This window comes from Podarcis liolepis, assembly GCF_965112155.1.
Source record: "Podarcis liolepis genome assembly, chromosome: 16".
Lineage (NCBI taxonomy): Eukaryota > Metazoa > Chordata > Lepidosauria > Squamata > Lacertidae > Podarcis > Podarcis liolepis.
The window spans coordinates 11,144,892-11,162,498 of record NC_139567.1 but is presented as its reverse complement, the minus strand read 5'-3'; the positions used below and the strand labels follow the sequence as shown (position 1 = coordinate 11,162,498).

General features: G+C 43.7%; 2 protein-coding genes across 10 annotated transcripts in view; both read right to left on the bottom strand.

Annotated features, from left to right (window-relative positions):
* FEZ1 (fasciculation and elongation protein zeta 1) overlaps positions 1-655 on the bottom strand; it is a 49,991-nt gene extending 49,336 nt beyond the window's left edge. The window contains exon 1 of one of the 3 annotated variants that reach the window (XM_083480646.1): positions 97-655. The gene's annotated coding sequence lies outside the window, so the exon portion shown is untranslated. The remainder of the gene's footprint in view (positions 1-96) is intronic. The other 2 variants (XM_083480649.1, XM_083480650.1) reach the window with 2 other exon arrangements.
* Positions 656-6,756: 6,101 nt separating this feature from the next.
* ELMOD3 (ELMO domain containing 3) overlaps positions 6,757-17,607 on the bottom strand; it is a 28,519-nt gene continuing 17,668 nt past the window's right edge. For 6 of the 7 annotated variants that reach the window (XM_083480620.1, XM_083480619.1, XM_083480624.1 and 3 more), the window contains 4 exons: positions 16,432-16,562; positions 13,405-13,481; positions 9,911-10,038; positions 6,757-8,128 (listed from right to left, as the gene is read on the bottom strand). In XM_083480620.1, coding sequence (XP_083336746.1) covers positions 7,905-8,128; positions 9,911-10,038; positions 13,405-13,481; positions 16,432-16,562 — 560 coding nt within the window. In that variant the 3' untranslated portion in view covers positions 6,757-7,904. Of the gene's footprint in view, positions 8,129-9,910; positions 10,039-10,060; positions 10,265-13,404; positions 13,482-16,431; positions 16,563-17,607 lie in introns of those variants that run through there. The other variant, XM_083480623.1, reaches the window with a different exon arrangement.

Sequence of the window (17,607 nt, the reverse complement as noted above, 5' to 3'; positions counted from 1 at the left end):
AAGGGCTGCTTAGAAGCCCAGGCACATGAGCAATATCTCCAGCATTATCCCGACCTTCCCCCATCCCACCCCACCCCAATGTCCACAAATACACACCTGAGTGTGGCAGCAACTCTGCTCTTAGCTCAACATCCCATCTGATGGGTCCAGATGACAGAAAGGAGAGGAGGAAGAGGAGGAGACAGGGAGAAAACCAAAAATTATTAGGAGAGCCTGCTGGCAGCTGCCTGCCTGCCTGCCTGCCTGTCCAGGAACAGTGCTATTCCCAGCCACTCCACTGCCTCCCTTCTCTGCAGAGCTCGAAAAAGCTGTGGGCTCAGCCTCCCTCATCAATATGCAGTAGCTCCAAGGCAGTGACACCAACAACACAGTAGCCTCCGATCCAGATTCCAGGCCTCTCTAAAGGCTACCCGGGAGCCAAGGCGCTCAGAGAAGGGGGGCTGACTGCTCCATGGATGCTCACTGAGATCACAAAGGGCAGCCAATTGGGGGAAGGCATTCGCAGCCAGCCCCCCTGCAATCTTTATCCAAACGCTGAGTCCTGATCAGGCAGTCAACACAACGCTGACAGTGCCCCGTTCCCAGCAGTCTTGCCTTTCCGTATTGAGATGATGGAGTCATCTCAGTACAAAGGAATATTCTCAGCAGCACCAGAGGCCAAGCACATCGGCTCCTAATGAGGCTTCTCCAAGTCTGGGGGAATGCGCCCTTCGCACTAGAGGGAGGAAGCATTGCCGTACAATCTTCTTATGTGTGTGTGAACAGGGAAGATCAGGAGGCGGAACGGTTCAGGTGGAAATAGCTGGCGATATTTCAAAGCCCCATTTCCTTAGCTTCTTCTGAGACAAAACATCTGCACTAGGTGGGGGCGGGAGAGTCACTTGGCTGAGATTTCAAGGTTTTCTATGGGTGTTGTTGTTTATCACAGCAGAAATAATAATGTACTTCATCTCTTATCTTTTGTGTTTCATAATAGATTGTGAACAATGTGTTCTGAGACCACAGAATAGAAACCCAGATCAATCAAATACAGTAATGTGCAATCATGGGCTACGCAAGAAGTCTTTCTACTCATCCTTTTTCCTTCACAGGGAAAAGGCTGTTTTTCTGCAATAACACTGCAATATCTAGTTCCGGTAACAAACCAGGAATCTTGAGATCACATAAGCTGTTTAAAAATTAAGAGCATTTACCAAAAAAATGTTTTAAATATACCTTCCCTTTAAATATACCTTCCCTTTAAATTTAAATTAAATTCCCTTCCCTTTAAATATACCTTCTTTTTGGTAAAGCAGCAATGGAAACCCTTTTGGAGACCAAGGGCCGCATTGAACCTTCTTGGGGGCCACATGCTATGGACAGGTGAATCCAGAAGCAAAAATGGGCAGAGCAATGGGGGTGACTCTTACCTTTGTATGGCAGTTGCATTCCTGCCACACAAGTCGTAGGTTTCTATTATATCCACCCACCCCATCCAGGCAACCAAGGAGCACTATCATGGGACTTCAGACACAGACCAAAATACTCAACGAAGGTGCCATGCAGGGCTGATACAGGGTGTGGCCTGGAGTGAGTTCAGAGGGCAAAATGAAGACTCCTGAAAGGGTGCTTACAACAGCACATAAACTGTAGAACTCACTCCCTCAAGAGGCAGCGGTGGTTGCAACCTTGGGCAGTGGCGTAGCGTGGGGGGTGCAGGGGGGGCCGGCCGCACCGGGCGCAACATCTGGGGGTTAGGGTTAGGGGGCGCAAATCCACGGGTTAGGGGGCGCAAATTACTTGCCTTGCCCCGGGTGCTGACAACCCACGCTACACCACTGACCTTGGGTGGTGTATCAAAAATCGGACAAACTTATAGGAAGCCATCAATGGCTACTAGCTCTGAGGGCTATGCTCTGCCTCCAGTTGGGAGTCTCCTGGAAAAGGACATGGCTGACACTATGCACAACAAAATTTTGTTGCAGATCTCACTTGTTCCTGCCACAACTGTGTGCTTAAGAAAAAACTGCAATAAAACCTAAGAGGCACAAAAGCGCCCTTTTGCAGGATGAGAGCATATGTGTGCATACAATAGGCTGAGCCTGAATAGAGTTGTGCATATGCAGGCTTCCGGAAAAAATAACCAGCAACAAGGAACAGCCAGAAACGCTTGAAGAATAAGCAGGGGTGGATGGTTAAAGTACAGAAGCTACAATGTAAAGTGTAAAGAAGCTACAATGCAACAAGCCCACAACATTCAGCTTTACATGCTTGGCAAAAAAGAAGTTTAAACGTAGGTGGACATCCAGGAAGAGAAACTTTGCCAATCCCACCTGCCATTGCACCCAATGTGTTTTGACTATACAGTGGTACCTCAGTTTAAGAACAGCCCTGTTTATGAACTGTTCGGTATACGAACTCCACAAAACCAGAAGTAGTGTTCCAGTTAGCAAATTTTACCTCGGTCTATGAACGGAAGCCGAACAGTGAAAGGACACCGGCGGCAGGAGGCCTCATTAGGGAAAGCACGCCCCGGTTTAAGAACAGTTTCAGTTTAAGAACGGACTTCCGGAACGGCTTAAGTTCGTAAAGCGAGGTACCACTGTACACAATTTTGGCTTTAGGCACAATGCCCAGAACGTAACCTCTGCGTAAGCTGCTGGCCAACTGTACCGTACTACAGAGGCTGCAGAAATTATTCACGTAATATAAGGGCAGGGCAGGCAACTGGATCAGAGATCACACTGTTTCAGGGCTCCCTGTGAGAAATGGAGGGAGTGTGACCATACCACAGGAATAGATTTGGAGGAGACGTCCCTCACGCAAGTGTTGCAACTGTTCCTTTATTAATTCTGTTTCCTCCTGGAAGAAGGTTAGTGCGGAGAAAACTTTCTTTATGCAACATCAGAGATAAGAATATGGGCCTATTATATACTAACAGCAAGGCCTGTTAGCATGATAAGGCTCTGGGTCTGATCAGCCTTGTACCAAAGTGTCATTCAAAAGCTTGCATGCAATACTGAAGTTTGAAATGCCATCTGATCCCAAGCAAATCTCCCCCAAAACAAGCCCTCCAGTGTGCAACAGTGTGCATTTGTTTTATTTTTTATATATAAATTTCTTTATATATATATATATATATATATATATATATATATATATATATATATATATGCTTTCGTAGATTTTCACGGGTACAGGAATGCAGGTTTTGGTGTCTTCGGGTGTCTTCTCGTGTAAGAGTTGGGGTGTCTAGGCGACGTTTCGACGAGGTCTCACTCGTCATCTTCAGGCTGGTGCTTTCGGCTTCTTGTTACTGGAACAGAGCAGGATCTCAGTGTTTGAGTTCCTATAAATACTGTTGAGGGGGTGTGGTGTATAGCCTCCAACGTTCTGGGCAGAGAGGAAGTTCCCAGATTAGTGTGCCTTTTCTTCTTTTGTTCCTTAATTACTTGAGGGATATCTTGAGTGATTTCTTGAGTGATATTCTGAGTACCACTTAGGTGGGTCATTAAGTGTGGATTAGTTGCTAAAGCTTTCGTGTCTTGACCTCTTGAGCTTGTGAAGAGTTTTTTTCTGAGAAGATGGCTGTACTGCACTTAGTTGTGCTCTGGCTTGGCTTCGTGTATAGGGGCGAGCTGTGGTTTTGTGCCCTGTGCCAGTCAGATCTGTGTAGGGATTGCAGGGGGGTGCAGCATCCGGAGGTGCCACTATGGTTTGGCTACTGGATGGTGTCTGTAATTTATCTGTGGAGAGGGTCTGGGTTTGGGTCTGGTGTGGTTGATTGGTGATGGCGTTCTGTGTGCCTCTGGTTCTGGTGTCGGTTTTTGTGGGGAGGGCTAATTTCCAGATGTCTGGCAGGCGGGACGTGTCGTCACGCTTGTTCATGTTGTGAGGGTGTTTCTCTATCTCGATGGCTTCCATGATTATTCTCTTGTGGTGATGTTCCATGTTAAAGAGCAATTTGGAATCTGCAAAATTAATTTCGTGTCCTGTTTCTTTCATGTGTTGGAAAAGAGAGGAAGTTTTTTCTTCTTTTTTGACGGCATTCTTGTGTTCTGCGATACGTGCATTTATTCGTCTGTTTGTTTGTCCAATGTACGTGGCTGGGCAGACTTTGCAGGGTATTTCATAGACCCCTTGGTTTTCCAACTGGATTTTATCTTTGGGGTTTCTGAGGATATTGGCTATTTTTTGGTTGGTGCAAAAGGCTGTTTTGATATTGTGTTTATGGAGGATTTTGCTAATTTTATCTGTAGTGCCCTTGATATAAGGAAGGAGGGCCATGCCATTGTTTTCTTCTGTGTCTTGGTTTTTGGGGGGTGTTTCTTTTTGGATTCCTCTCTGCCCAGAACGTTGGAGGCTATACACCACACCCCCTCAACAGTATTTATAGGAACTCAAACACTGAGATCCTGCTCTGTTCCAGTAACAAGAAGCCGAAAGCACCAGCCTGAAGATGACGAGTGAGACCTCGTCGAAACGTCGCCTAGACACCCCAACTCTTACACGAGAAGACACCCGAAGACACCAAAACCTGCATATATATATATATATATATATATATATATCTTTTTATATTTTTTATATTTTCTGCATATTCCAAATTAACTTAATTTACTCATTTACTCATATATTCATCTATTTTAAATATATACTCCCATAAATCTGCAGGTTATTACAATAATCCTGCCAATGTTCTTACCTGTTTACAGTTTGTTAGTTAGTTAGTTTGTTTGTTTGTTTGTTTGTTTGTTTGTTGGAAATATTCAATAAACCATTTCCATTCTTTTATAAAAAAGTTTTTTATCTTGATTTCTTCTTTTTCTGGTAATTTTTCCCATTTCTGCATATTCCGTTAAGTTTTTGTATCCGTTCTTCTTTCGCTGGGACTTCTTTCCATTTTTCGGCAAGTAACAATCTTGCCACTGTAGTCACATACATGAATAAATTTCTATACAGTTTGGGTAGTTCTGTCCCTATATTTCCCAAAAGTACGGCTTCTGGGTTCTTTTACAAACATTATTTTAAACATATTTTTCAATTCATTATACAGTGGTACCTTGGTTTTTGAACAGAATCCGTTCTGGAAGACTGTTCAAGTTCTGAAACGTTCGAAAACCACAAACTCAATATGGAAGCCTCAATATGGGAAACTCAATACAGAAGCCGTGTGGCATGTTCGACTTTCGAGGCATATCCGAAAACTAAAGCATTTAAGGCATTCGTAAACCAAAATGTTTGTCAATGGAAACGTTCAAAAATCGAGGTACCACTGTATAATGAATATCATTTCCCAGTAAGCTTTAACCTTACCACAAGAACACCACATTTGATGAAAAGAACCTTCTTACTCTTTACATTTCCAACATTTATTTGATTTTGATTTATACATTTTTGCCAATTTACTCGGTATTAGGTACCATCAATATAACATTTTCATATAATTTTCTCTTAGACAATAATATGCTGTAAATTTTATATCCATGTTCCACAATCGTTCCCATGCTTCCCTATCTATATGATGACCAATATTTATTGCCCAATGTATCACTGATTTTATTTACTCATCCTTTGTCTCCCATTCCAATAATTTCTTATACATTTTAGACAGCACTTTTACATCTCATTCCATCAGATCTCTCTCCAGTTGTGATATCCCTTGTATTCTATCTTTCTTAAATACTTCGTTCAAATGATATTGTATCCATGTTATTAATTTTCCTGATAATTCCTAAAATTCTTTTGATACTTTCCTTTCTATAAGTTGTCCACCTTCAAATATATTATTTTTCTTTACTGCTACAGCTTCCAACGGTGAGAGCCAAAATGGTGTTTTTGCCTCTAATATATTTTTATATTCATCCCATACTCTATACAACTTTTTCCTAATTATATGATTTGTAAATCCTTGATGTACTTTCACCTTTTCATACCGTAAATAAGCATGCCAACCGAAAATATTATCATGACCTTCTAAGTCTAAAATATGTGAATTCTCCAATGTCATCCATTCCTTCAACCAACAAAGACAAGATGTTTCATAGTATAATCTCTATCAATATTTTATATTTTATTCTCATTTTTTTCCATTGTCAAATATATTTAGAAATATATTTTTGCCATGCATTGAAATAATCTGTCTAGCCAATCTCCGGAATTGACTGAAACAAAAATAATTTTCTAGGTAATACATTTAGGCTTTTTATATTTTGGACACCATCCTGATGGAGGGACACAAAGGAGTTGTGAGGGGTCACGGGGGGGGGTGAGGTATAAAGGGATGGTGAAAGTTGGCAGGGGGTTGCAGGTGGGGTAGATGGAGTTGGTGAGCAATGTGGCAGGCCACAGTGCCTCTATAAGTTGACATGGGTGGCGCTGTGTCTAAACCACTGAGCCTCTTGGGCTTGCCAATCAGAAGATCAGTGGTCTGAATCCCTGCGACGGAGTGAGTTCCTGTTGCTCTGTCCCAGCTCCTGCCAACCTAGCAGTTCGAAAGCACGCCAGTGCAAGTAGATAAATAGGTACCACTGCGGCAGGAAGGTAAACGGCGTTTCCATGCGCTCTGGTTTCCCTCACGGTGTTCCATTGCACCAGAAGCAGTTTAGTCATGCTGGCCACATGACCCGGAAAGCTGTCTGTGGTCAAACTCCAGCACCCTTGGCCTGAAAGCGGGACAAGCACCGCAACCCCATAGTCGCCTTTAACCATCCAGAGGACCTTTACTTTTTTCTTTTTACTTTTTATTTCATGGTATGAAGAAAACAGACACATAGCTTAGGGTTGAAGATTGTAGTAAGTTTAATGGAAAAGCCCAGTATCAGCCAGGGCTACAACTTTACATACAATACAGCTGGTACGCCGGACAGGACGTCCGAAGAAGATTATCGCAGGGTGAAAATGAGTCACTGGGCACCACATGTCAGCTGCTGAAAAGTGCGGCCGTTTCCACCACATTACAAGAGTCATTCATATGTTAGCCAGTCATATGGTAAGCCTAGTAGTACCACTGCTACCATCCCTCCTCACCACCCCAGCCATCCAGGAAAACCGAGGTGTAGTAACCATTGGGTTTTCCAGATGGTTGAAAGCCACACAATGCCTCACCTTGCAGTTGCAGCCGCCATATGGTATGTTTTCACACAACTACTGTGTCGTTGCTGGTTGTCTGTGACCACCCTCAATAGCATATAAGTCGGGTGCTCACAATTTCAGTACACATTCAGTGGTTCCTGTTGACAATCCCATTTAAAAAACAAAAGACACACACACACACATACACATCCTGTGGGTTGATATGTCACAGCAGGTGCACATCAACTGAGAAATCGATGCTTCCCAGTTGATGGGAGTAAAAAGGATTCAACAGCTTTGTGTCTCGTACGTTCCCCAGTAATCATAATAATAATAATAATAATAATAATCCTAACTGAAGAAATTGTAGGCCCACAACTAGCCTCTGGTTGCAGCAGCTCAAGGCTCACATTAGCTCGCATTCAGCAATGCATAAACATAGGTTTCTTAGCTCTAACAAACCTCGGGAACCGGAAGAACGTTTTATTTTCAGTGTGCGAGAGGATTTGGAAATTCAGATATACACTCCCGCAACAAAAGAAAGGTCAGCTTCACAGCTTTAGTGCTACGAACCGGGATGAATGGATCCTGCCCAGATTGCTTCGTTGTAGAACTGAAGCAGTTTGCTCTTGAACCCAGACTCCACCCCTGGGGCTCTCGCTATACCTTGCTTAGCGCCTCTGGCCCAAACTGAAGCCCCCGCACTTCTACTTTAGCAGCATTCCAAGACCTTCAGCCCTCCCTGTGAGCCTTTCTGCAGCCGGGCCACAGAGCCACTAAGAGACCATATCAACCGGCTTTGTCGACTTATCATGTACAACAAGGACTTTTCCCATTTCCCTGGGACCGGATCAGCTGTCTTGCTCTCTCTCCGACGTCGGCAGGTCACCGACGCCAGTAAAATTCAGCTCCTTACTGTCAGCTCTCACAGAGTTCAGGTTCGAACCGAGAACCTCCGAGGTGAAAGCGTTGGCCTGAAAGCCGTCTTCCCCTGCTGAAAGCGAAATCCCGTTCATGTAAGTCTCCAAATGTCTCAGGAGCTGCTTCGGGTTTCTTTTAGCAAATGCCTCCACTTCTGCAAAAAGAGAGAGAGAGAGAGAGAGAAAGAAAGAGAGAAACATGATTCTGGGCTGCATCAAGAGGAGTATAGCATCTAGATCAAGGGAAGTAATAGTGCCACTGTATTCTGCTCTGGTCAGACCTCACCTGGAGTACTGTGTCCAGTTCTGGGCACCACAATTCAAGAAGGACACTGACAAACTGGAACGTGTCCAGAGGAGGGCAACCAAAATGGCCAAAGGCCTGGAAACGATGCCTTATGAGGAATGGCTAAGGGAGCTGGGCATGTTTAGCCTGGAGAAAATGAGGTTAAGGGGTGATATGATAGCCATGTTCAAATATATAAAAGGATGTCACATAGAGGTGGGAGAAAGGTTGTTTTCTGCTGCTCCAGACAAGCGTACACGGAGCAATGGATCCAAACTACAAGAAAGAAGATTCCACCTAAACATTAGGAAGAACTTCCTGACGGTAAGAGCTGTTCGACAGTGGAATTTGCTGCCAAGGAGTGTGGTGGAGTCTCCTTCTTTGGAGGTCTTTAAGCAGAGGCTTGACAACCATATGTCAGGAGTGCTCTGATGGTGTTTCCTGCTTGGCAGGGGGTTGGACTCGATGGCCCTTGTGGTCTCTTCCAACTCTATGATTCTATGATTCTATGATACAGTGGTACCTCAGGTTACATATGCTTCAGGTTATAGACTCCGCTAACCCAGAAATAGTACCTCAGGTTAAGAACTTTGCTTCAGGATGAGAACAGAAATTGTGCTCTAGCGGCACAGCAGCAGCAGGAGACCCCATTAGCTAAAGTGGTGCTTCAGGTTAAGAACAGTTTCAGGTTAAGAACAGACCTCCAGAACGAATTAAGTTCTTAACCCGAGGTACCACTGTATCTGGTAGGAACATACTCTGAAGAAGTCAAGACACCTGGGTTGGAAAAAGGTTAGCCAGTTTGACTTCCAGCTCACCTTCCCTGTGAGGAAAGGCCACTTTTGAGCTTTTTAAGCCAAGTGCAGGGTTGGTGCTGGTATCAGGGTAAAGGTTTATAATGTTATGGAGAAGAGCATGGAGAAAATCTACTGCAAACCTGCACAGCTATGAAAAGGACATTTTGGAGAGGAGTCTAGAAGCCAAGTAAAAGTAGCTTTCCAAATTCTTCCAGTCTCTTCAGAGTTTAAGCAGCTATGGTCAGGGGAGTGTTCTGCAGGTTCATGATTGCATCTTACAAACACAGAATTCAGTACTGGGTGCAGAATTTGGCAATCCGAAAATCACATTTTGGAGTCCTGATTTTTAAAAGAAGGCAGGAGCTTTGAAGATGCACTAGCTGGAAGATGCAAGTACATCTGAAAGCTCAGAAATTCTGCGCATGCAGAGAGTGTCTGTACACACACACACACACACACACACATATAATTTATTACATTTATATACCTCCTTTTCCTTTTCCTCAAAAAGAATTGTGGAATTGTATAAGGAATATGCAAACTTAGGCAGATTTATTTAATTAATTAAAACACCTGATTAATCAGCTAGAATTTCTTTAATTAGGCGTCAGACCTAGCTTCAGTTATGCAAATTCAACAAATGCCAGCACATATGCTTTATTTGCCCAGTTATAAATTGACACATAGCATTTGCCTGCAGCACCATATTCAAGAATCAACGACACAAACATTTATCTCCGCACACGAGTCTGATCATGGCAATCAGCTCTCCCATAAAGGAATGTATAGGCACGGAACAAGGAATTGCGATACTGTATATTTTCTTTCTTTTGAACAGGACTAAAACAGCCCACCTTTTAGAACAAAACCAGAGTCGGAAATAGTCTTTTGTTGTGCTTTCCAGATGTTGAAGAGGCGCAAAAATACAGCCACATACAAATCATTTAGCACTGCAATGACTTGCTGCCTTCGATTACACTCTCTGAAACAGACAAGAACAACAAATTAACTCCCAGGGTCATCTTCCCTATCATTGGGCCTATTAACAGGAAAAGACAAAAGGGGAAACGACACACAAGGAGCTGCTTTATACCAATTCAGACTTCTGGTCGATCTGGCTCAGTAATGTCACTCCATATTGGCTGGCAAAGACTTGCATTTCCGTCACTAAGAGCATGCTTTTGCTTGCCAAGAAACATTTCATTTTGCTGGGGGGAAAGACAACACGCCTCTGGAATTTAAGGTAAAACAAGGGGGAGTTCACACACACCCACGTCAAAAGAAAGCCTGAGATGATGGCCCAGCGGGTGGCGCTGCGGTCTAAACCACTGAGCCTCTTGGGCTTGCTGATCAGAAGGTAAGCGGTTCGAATCCCCATGACAGGGTGAGCTCCCATTGTTCTGTCCCAGCTCCTGCCAACCTAGAAGCTGAAAAGCACACCAATGCAAGTAGATAAATAAGTACCGCTGTGGCGGGAAGGTAAACAGCGTTTCCGTGCGCTCTGATTGGAGGATCAGAAATTCTTCCTGTATGCCACAACAACAGGAAGACCGCTCCTGTTGAAACGACAGGATATCCCAACAATTGAAGAATGGCAACAGAAAGTATTGGAGTATGTGGAAACAGCAAGGCTAACTGGAAGAATCTGACAGCAGGACGGTGAGAAATTCCAAAAAGAATGGTCCAAATTTATGGTATACTTATCGAGAAAACTGTACATAAATAAAGACACTCACAGGACTGAAATAAAACTCATCACGTTTATTGTAAGCATTTGGTTAGACCACAAGATGTAATGTTGTATTGTAATAAGGAATGTATGTCTAAAGTATAATACAAAAATTTATTAAGGAATTATAGACACTTATAGAATGTATATATAGTAATCACACTTAAAGCAGGAGCAATGTAGAGAAGCCAGAAGAGGGGTGGAGGGAAGTTAACTCAGATAAGATATAGAGAAATATTGTTAAGCTGTATTGTGTTTAAGATATTTGGAAAAATGTAATAAAAATTATGGGTGGGGGAAAAGTGGTTTTGTCCTGCTGGCCACATGACTTGGAAAGCTGTCTGTGAACAAACGCCGGCTCCCTCGGCCTGAAAGCGAGATGAGTGCCACAACCCCATAGTCACCTTTGACTGGACTTAACCATCCAGGGGTCCTTTACCTTTTTATTATGTGTGCTAGCCATGGCCACTGTCCCTTCCCCCAGCATGTGGGGATAATAATACAGGTCTACCTTGGAGGCTCACAGTAAGGGTCACTACAATACCAGGTGTACATAAAGCACTATGAAACCAACGTGGTACAATGCATGCATCCAAAGAAATAAGATCTTGGCTTACAAAAAGCTAAGGCAATAATAAATGTGTTAGGTTTGAAGGTACTAAGGGATTCTAGGCTGCTTTTAATTCTGTAAGTGCCCTCCTGGCAATCTTTCCTCCTCCCCTTTTCCAGAACTGACAAAAAATGGTCACCAATTTCTGCAGTACGGACTGGCAGGAAGGAGGTAGTCTTTCCACATCTTGGAAGAGGATGAATAGGGTTGTCACATTTTGTTCTCAAAAAGTCTGGCATCTCGGGCACTGAGCATGTGTAAAATGTTTCCCCTCCTCTGAGCAGAACAAAGCTTTGAAGCAAACGCACAAAGACCTAAAGCAGCTCCTCTTCAGTTAATTCCCCCTCCCAATTAATCCCCCCATCTTCTGCTCAAAATCAATTCCCTTTCATTGGCCTTCATTTATCATAACCCCCAAGGCACCACTAAATAAAATTCCCCACATAATTATACCCCCAAAGTAATATCCTACCCATGAGCTGCCCTGAATTAGTTTGCTTTTAAAGAGACACTTTTTAAAGTCACTTTAAAACCCAAGCGTCAGTAAGTGGTGTGATTCCTGCTACTTGCCACATTTGCAGCAATGCACTCCCCCTGAAAACTTGCAATCCTAAGCCTCCTTACTAGCGAATAAGCCCCGCCAAACACAGTGAGGCTTACTCCAAAGTAAGAATGTGTGGCTTTGGGGTGCAAATGCCACCCCAAAACATCAGCATGCCCCATGTCATAAACTATGGTTTAATCATGAATGTGCCTCCAATGCTCAGGGTGTCTTACTACGTAAAAAAACCCACAACAAAAGTAGTCATAAACAATAAATGAAACATCAAAAAATGCACAACAATTGTCACATAAATCGCAAGATCTAAAATGAAGATACCAAAAGAAAAAGAAAAAACCAGCAACAGCCCCACCCCAACAAATACCCCCAAACACCCCAGCCAAAGAGTGTTCAACATCCTCAGCTTTTGTAGCTGGAGTCAGTCATGGCCCTGCCACCCCAGGCCAGGTGGAAAAAACCTGCAAAGCAGAGAGCAAGTCTTCCAGGACTCTTCACACACACACAGTGCATGATTTGTCGTGATTTACCATTCAAACAAACCACGAGTGGTAAACCAAAAATATAGCAAGGCTTGTTTTTCAAGCTGCATGCCCTATTCAGCTTTTCCATCCCCCTCTTTCACAATGGAGAGCACTGGGGGAAAGGTAAAAGTAAAGGACCCCTGGATGGTTCAGTCCAGTCGAAATCAACTATGGGGTGTAGCACTCAACTCCGCTTCCAGGCCGAGGGAGCAGGCGTTTGTCCACAGACAGATTTCCGGGTCATGTGGCCAGCAGGACAAAACCACTTCTGGTGCAATGGACACCGTGAGGGAAACTAGAGTACATGGAAACACTGTTTATTTTCCCATCGCAGTGGTACCTATTTATCTACTTGCACTGGTATGCTTTCGAACTGCTAGGTTGGCAGGAGCTGAGACAGAGCTACAGGAGCTCACCCAGTCATGGCGATTTGAACCGCCGACCTTCCGATCAGCAAGCCCAAGAGGCTCAGAGGTTTAGACCACAGCGCCACTTGCGTCCCCTACTGGGGAAAACATCACCTGAGGAGTGGTGGTGCCTGCTTTCTGCAGGGATCAGCTGTGTGATCAAATTCCTCACATGGATGCATTGGTTGAATGACAGGAGGATGGCCCACCTCCTATCAAATTTGGCTCACATGGGGCAAAGGAAGATAAGGATCTAGCTTGCAGGGCCCCCCTAATTTAGCTGACTGACCTGTCAGTTATGCTTCCAGTCCTGGATCTTCTCTATTCATGGAATTTTTTAAAAAAATGTATTCAATATATTCCCAACATTTTACAGAAGCAGTACTTAACATCCACGCCAATGTAAATGTTTTCATTCTTCTTGAGCTGCATGGTTCCATAGCAATGAAAACAGCGGCAACAACTTGAACACAGCTCTACCATGCCATCCGTAATAAAAGATATCTGCAACGAACTCACCTGGAAAGGCGTTCTTCCCTCAGCACTTGGATTACAATACGAGTAATATTGACAGACATCACACAGAAAGGGAAATTCTGTAAAGGAATTGGAAATACATAAAAAAAAAAGTGTGCCCTGTCCCTAATTAACGGGAAGTAAAATTCATACTTGTTTTGTGTGTTTTTTAGTTCACTTATATATGCCTGGATGAAACCCCTACACAGAGATTTGGGTCAGTTTCTCTACTTGACCTTACATTTAAGCAGCAAGTCAAATTCAGGCAACATGTTCTGGTTTTAGATTATGAATCCTTTCAACAGATATGCCAATTTGATTTGTTCCTCTTATAAAAATCAGGTGTGACCCATTTGACCTGAAGTTGTGGCATTTTCTCTGTTCAAAACATCTCAGAGCAAGGCTTTGGTCCCAGCTCTGGTATCTTAGCTGCTGTCTCACTGGTGCTGTCTCAACCACGAACCTGACACACTGGTACTGCAACCTAAGTGGTGCCTTTAGAGTGCAGAACACAGCATCTTACAACATCCCGTCAGCTGACCCCAAGCACCAATCCTTCTCAATGGGCCTTTTAATGCTCTAGCCTCAGAACTTGCTTCTTGGTCCAAGCAACTCGAGTCCTCGGAGAAGACCCCGCTTGGCTAAGTCTTCTACTCTGTTCCTTTGCTCTGTTTCCTCTGCTTTTCAGAACCGAGCTTTAGTTTTATTGATTTACATACAGTATTTATTTTTTAAAACAATCATTAACAATAAGAGTTGAATCCAGACATAGTCAGTCTCACGGCAGACCCACTGAAATTGTTGTCTATTACATTTTCAGTGTATCTAACTCTAAGCATAACTATGTCTGGATCAAACCCTTCGGAGCTTGGCTTTCTGTCATTCTTGCCCAGTGTTTAGGGCCAGCTGTACCATTGGGCATGGTAAGACAACGGCTTCAGGCGGCAGATGATGGGGAGCAGCAGCAAGGTGTTGGAAGGACACAACAGTGTGCAACGCCACCTCCTGTCCTCAAGAACAAATCATGCCTGCCCTGGACTATACAGCATGCCCTTGACCATTCTGACTGACAAGCAAATAACACTGCGGTCCCAAAACCTTACCCCTGCCATCCCTTACTGACTTTGCCTATTTGCATTGACAACATAGTAAGTTGTAGTATACTGGAAGAGAGTAGATATGTGATTAAAATCATGTTTTCACCCTTTGTGATTATCGGTACTTCCTCAACTTGCTTAGAAACTGGGAAAGGGACTGGGGTGGGCCTTTGGGAGGAAAAGGGAGAGGGATTTCAGGATCATCCAGCAGAGGTCCCAGGACCTCATTGTTCTTCTGCTTCCCTCCACTGGGGGACCCTGAACCAATTCTGCTTTCCTAGCGAAGGATAAGTATTAAAAATGCACAAAAACTCCTCACACAAAACCCAGATCATATAACCAAAAAGAAATCAAGAAAACTCTAGTACCCTGGTATAATTTATTGTAAATTAAAGAGCAGCAAGGTTCCAGTTAGGCTGTTTGCAGAATACTAACCTCAAGTCAATAGGAAAAGTAAGACAATTTGGGGAAATGCTGTTAAGAGCAGGGAGTACCAAATCATAAACCCACCGAGCGTAGCTGACTAACCTGCCAAAGAGGAACATAAAAAGATATGCTAGACCACCCTTCCCTGACCTGACGACCTTCAGAAGTTTTGGGCTTGAAAGGTAAAAGAGGTAAAACTCCCATCAGCACAGCTGGTCTGGAAGGCACCAGGTTCACAAAGGCTCCACCAGACTGCCAGCTGAGATGCTAATGGTTCTTTTTTCTGGACCTCCAAATGCCTCTGGTGGGACCAATTTTAGCAAAGGCCTCCAGATACAGTGGGAGCATCAGCTACATTTCAGCATCTTATTATGCATTAGTTTCCACCCTGTTTCCCAGAAATGCCTTTCAATGAGCTAATGGGAAAGGTGGTGCTTAAATTTCTTTTATTCTCCCCCAATAATTTATTGATATTTTTATTTGGGGGAAGGGGAGGAGAGAAAAATACAAGCAATATCATTTCAGCATGAAACGTTGTTGTACCGAACATACAAATATCAACCAGCCTCTTCAAAAAAGAAAAAGAAATCTAATGCCACCTTTACTGCAAAAAGATCTCTGCCTTGGTCAATCTAAGATATACCTACTAATACCATATGGCCATTTGCATTTCTATCAAGACCTAGCCTGGATTCTCAAGGCCAATGCCCAAATTTCCACTCAAAGAAAGCAGCATAACCCATCAAAATGTTATGCAAATACCCTCAATCCTGGATCAGAAAGCAGTTCAACAAGGTTTCAGGCTGAAGGTTCAAACAAGGTTTCAGGCTGAAGGTGCAAGTATTGGTTGTAAAATCTAAACTGGATAGTTAAAACAATGGTGGGACACCTGTGGCACGCCAGATGTTGCTGGACTTTAATCTCCACCATCCCTGAGTAGTCGTCATTCCGGCTGGGGCTGAGGATGAAGCATCCAACAACATCTGGAGCGTCACAGGTTCATCATCCCTCTCATCTACAAGTCTTCCTAAAGCACAGCCAAAGGCTCATGAAAGATTCAGCCAGAGACTGTTTGTAAACTGGAAACATTACTGTGGGTGCATAGTATGGCAGACAGGAATAAGATTATATTGTGGTGGGGAGGGAAGAGTAGAAGGAAAAGAGAGATGAAAAAAATTAAGTGGCTGAATTCAGAGCTAATGACCAACTGTGCTTTGCCATTACAGACATGGAATTTTTAGAGACTAAAATACCCTAATTATTAGAACATGAGATCTCCCAGCATGTAGTCCAAGGAGATGTAGTTAAAGGACCGAGCCATTTCAGACGAAAAGCAGTTCAGACAAAAGCAGTCGACACTCTAGGAATCTTTCAAGCTGATGATTTAGGCTGTCAAAAAATAAAGGCCTTCCGTTATAACCAGTAGGAGACCAGGCTTGCAAAGTTATCTCTCCCACAGGTTTTCAATAACATTTCAAAAACCCGAGCTCGGAAAAAGGAAACGTGCCTGTGTTTCGTGATGGGATAACTTGAAAATCTCTCGAGCTACGGGTAATATCCGAGAATCCATTACAAAATATAGTGTTTGCATTAATCCTAGCATTCCAGTCCCACGTAGGTCTGTGCCAGGATCCATCCCTTAAGTATAAAACACACACAGAGAGACAGTTAAGCCAAGGCAATAAACGCTCTTACACAGGCCATATTTGTGAATGATTGCATGCATAAAGCTACATTAGAGGATTGTTAATTGCCAAGGCAAACCCAGAAAGGCAATGCTAAAATTAATGTGGCCTGATGAAAGCTTGACGCTCTCTCTCATGAGCACCCAATACATCATTTCCATTATGTAACCATACCTGAATGACTCCAAATTGAAAGCCACAGGAAAACGGTGATCTGAATTACCGAATGAAACATTCTGGCCTGTGCGTTACAGCTTATCTCCAAGGCGAATGCAATAGGGGACCAAGCTATCTAAAAAGACCATCTACTCCCTGAATGAAGTTGCCCACTCAAATTATTCAGAAGTCTTTCTTCAAATGCCCCAACTTTCTGAGGCAAGGCGCATGGAAACAAAGTATTGGCACCCCGGTTGTGGAAATGACTCCCAGAGACATTTATCTGGCATCCCACTCTTCTCCCAAGTTTTTAATTAGATGATTCTATTGCCTGTTGCTCCTTGGGATGCGGGTGGCGCTGTGGGTAAAACCTCAGCGCCTAGGACTTGCCGATCACATGGTCGGCGGTTCGAATCCCCACAGCGGGGTGTGCTCCCGTCGTTTGGTCCCAGCGCCTGCCAACCTAGCAGTTCGAAAGCATCCCCGGGTGCAAGTAGATAAATAGGGACCGCTTACCAGCGGGAAGGTAAACGGCGTTTCCGTGTGCTGCGCTGGCTCGCCAGATGCAGCTTGTCACGCTGGCCACGTGACCCGGAAGTGTCTACGGACAGCGCTGGCTCCCAGCCTCTAGAGTGAGATGAGCGCACAACCCTAGAGGCTGTCAAGACCTTTACCTTTACCTATTGCCTGTTGCTGCATCCTTGTTTTTATTGATGCTGCTTCCCATATTCAACAACTGATACAGGACAGAAGTCAAAGCAGCCCCAAAAGTTTTTTGGCTGCTTTTACTGTTCTCCTGTATCTGTTGTTGAATACTTGCATTTGCAATCTATAAAGTGATA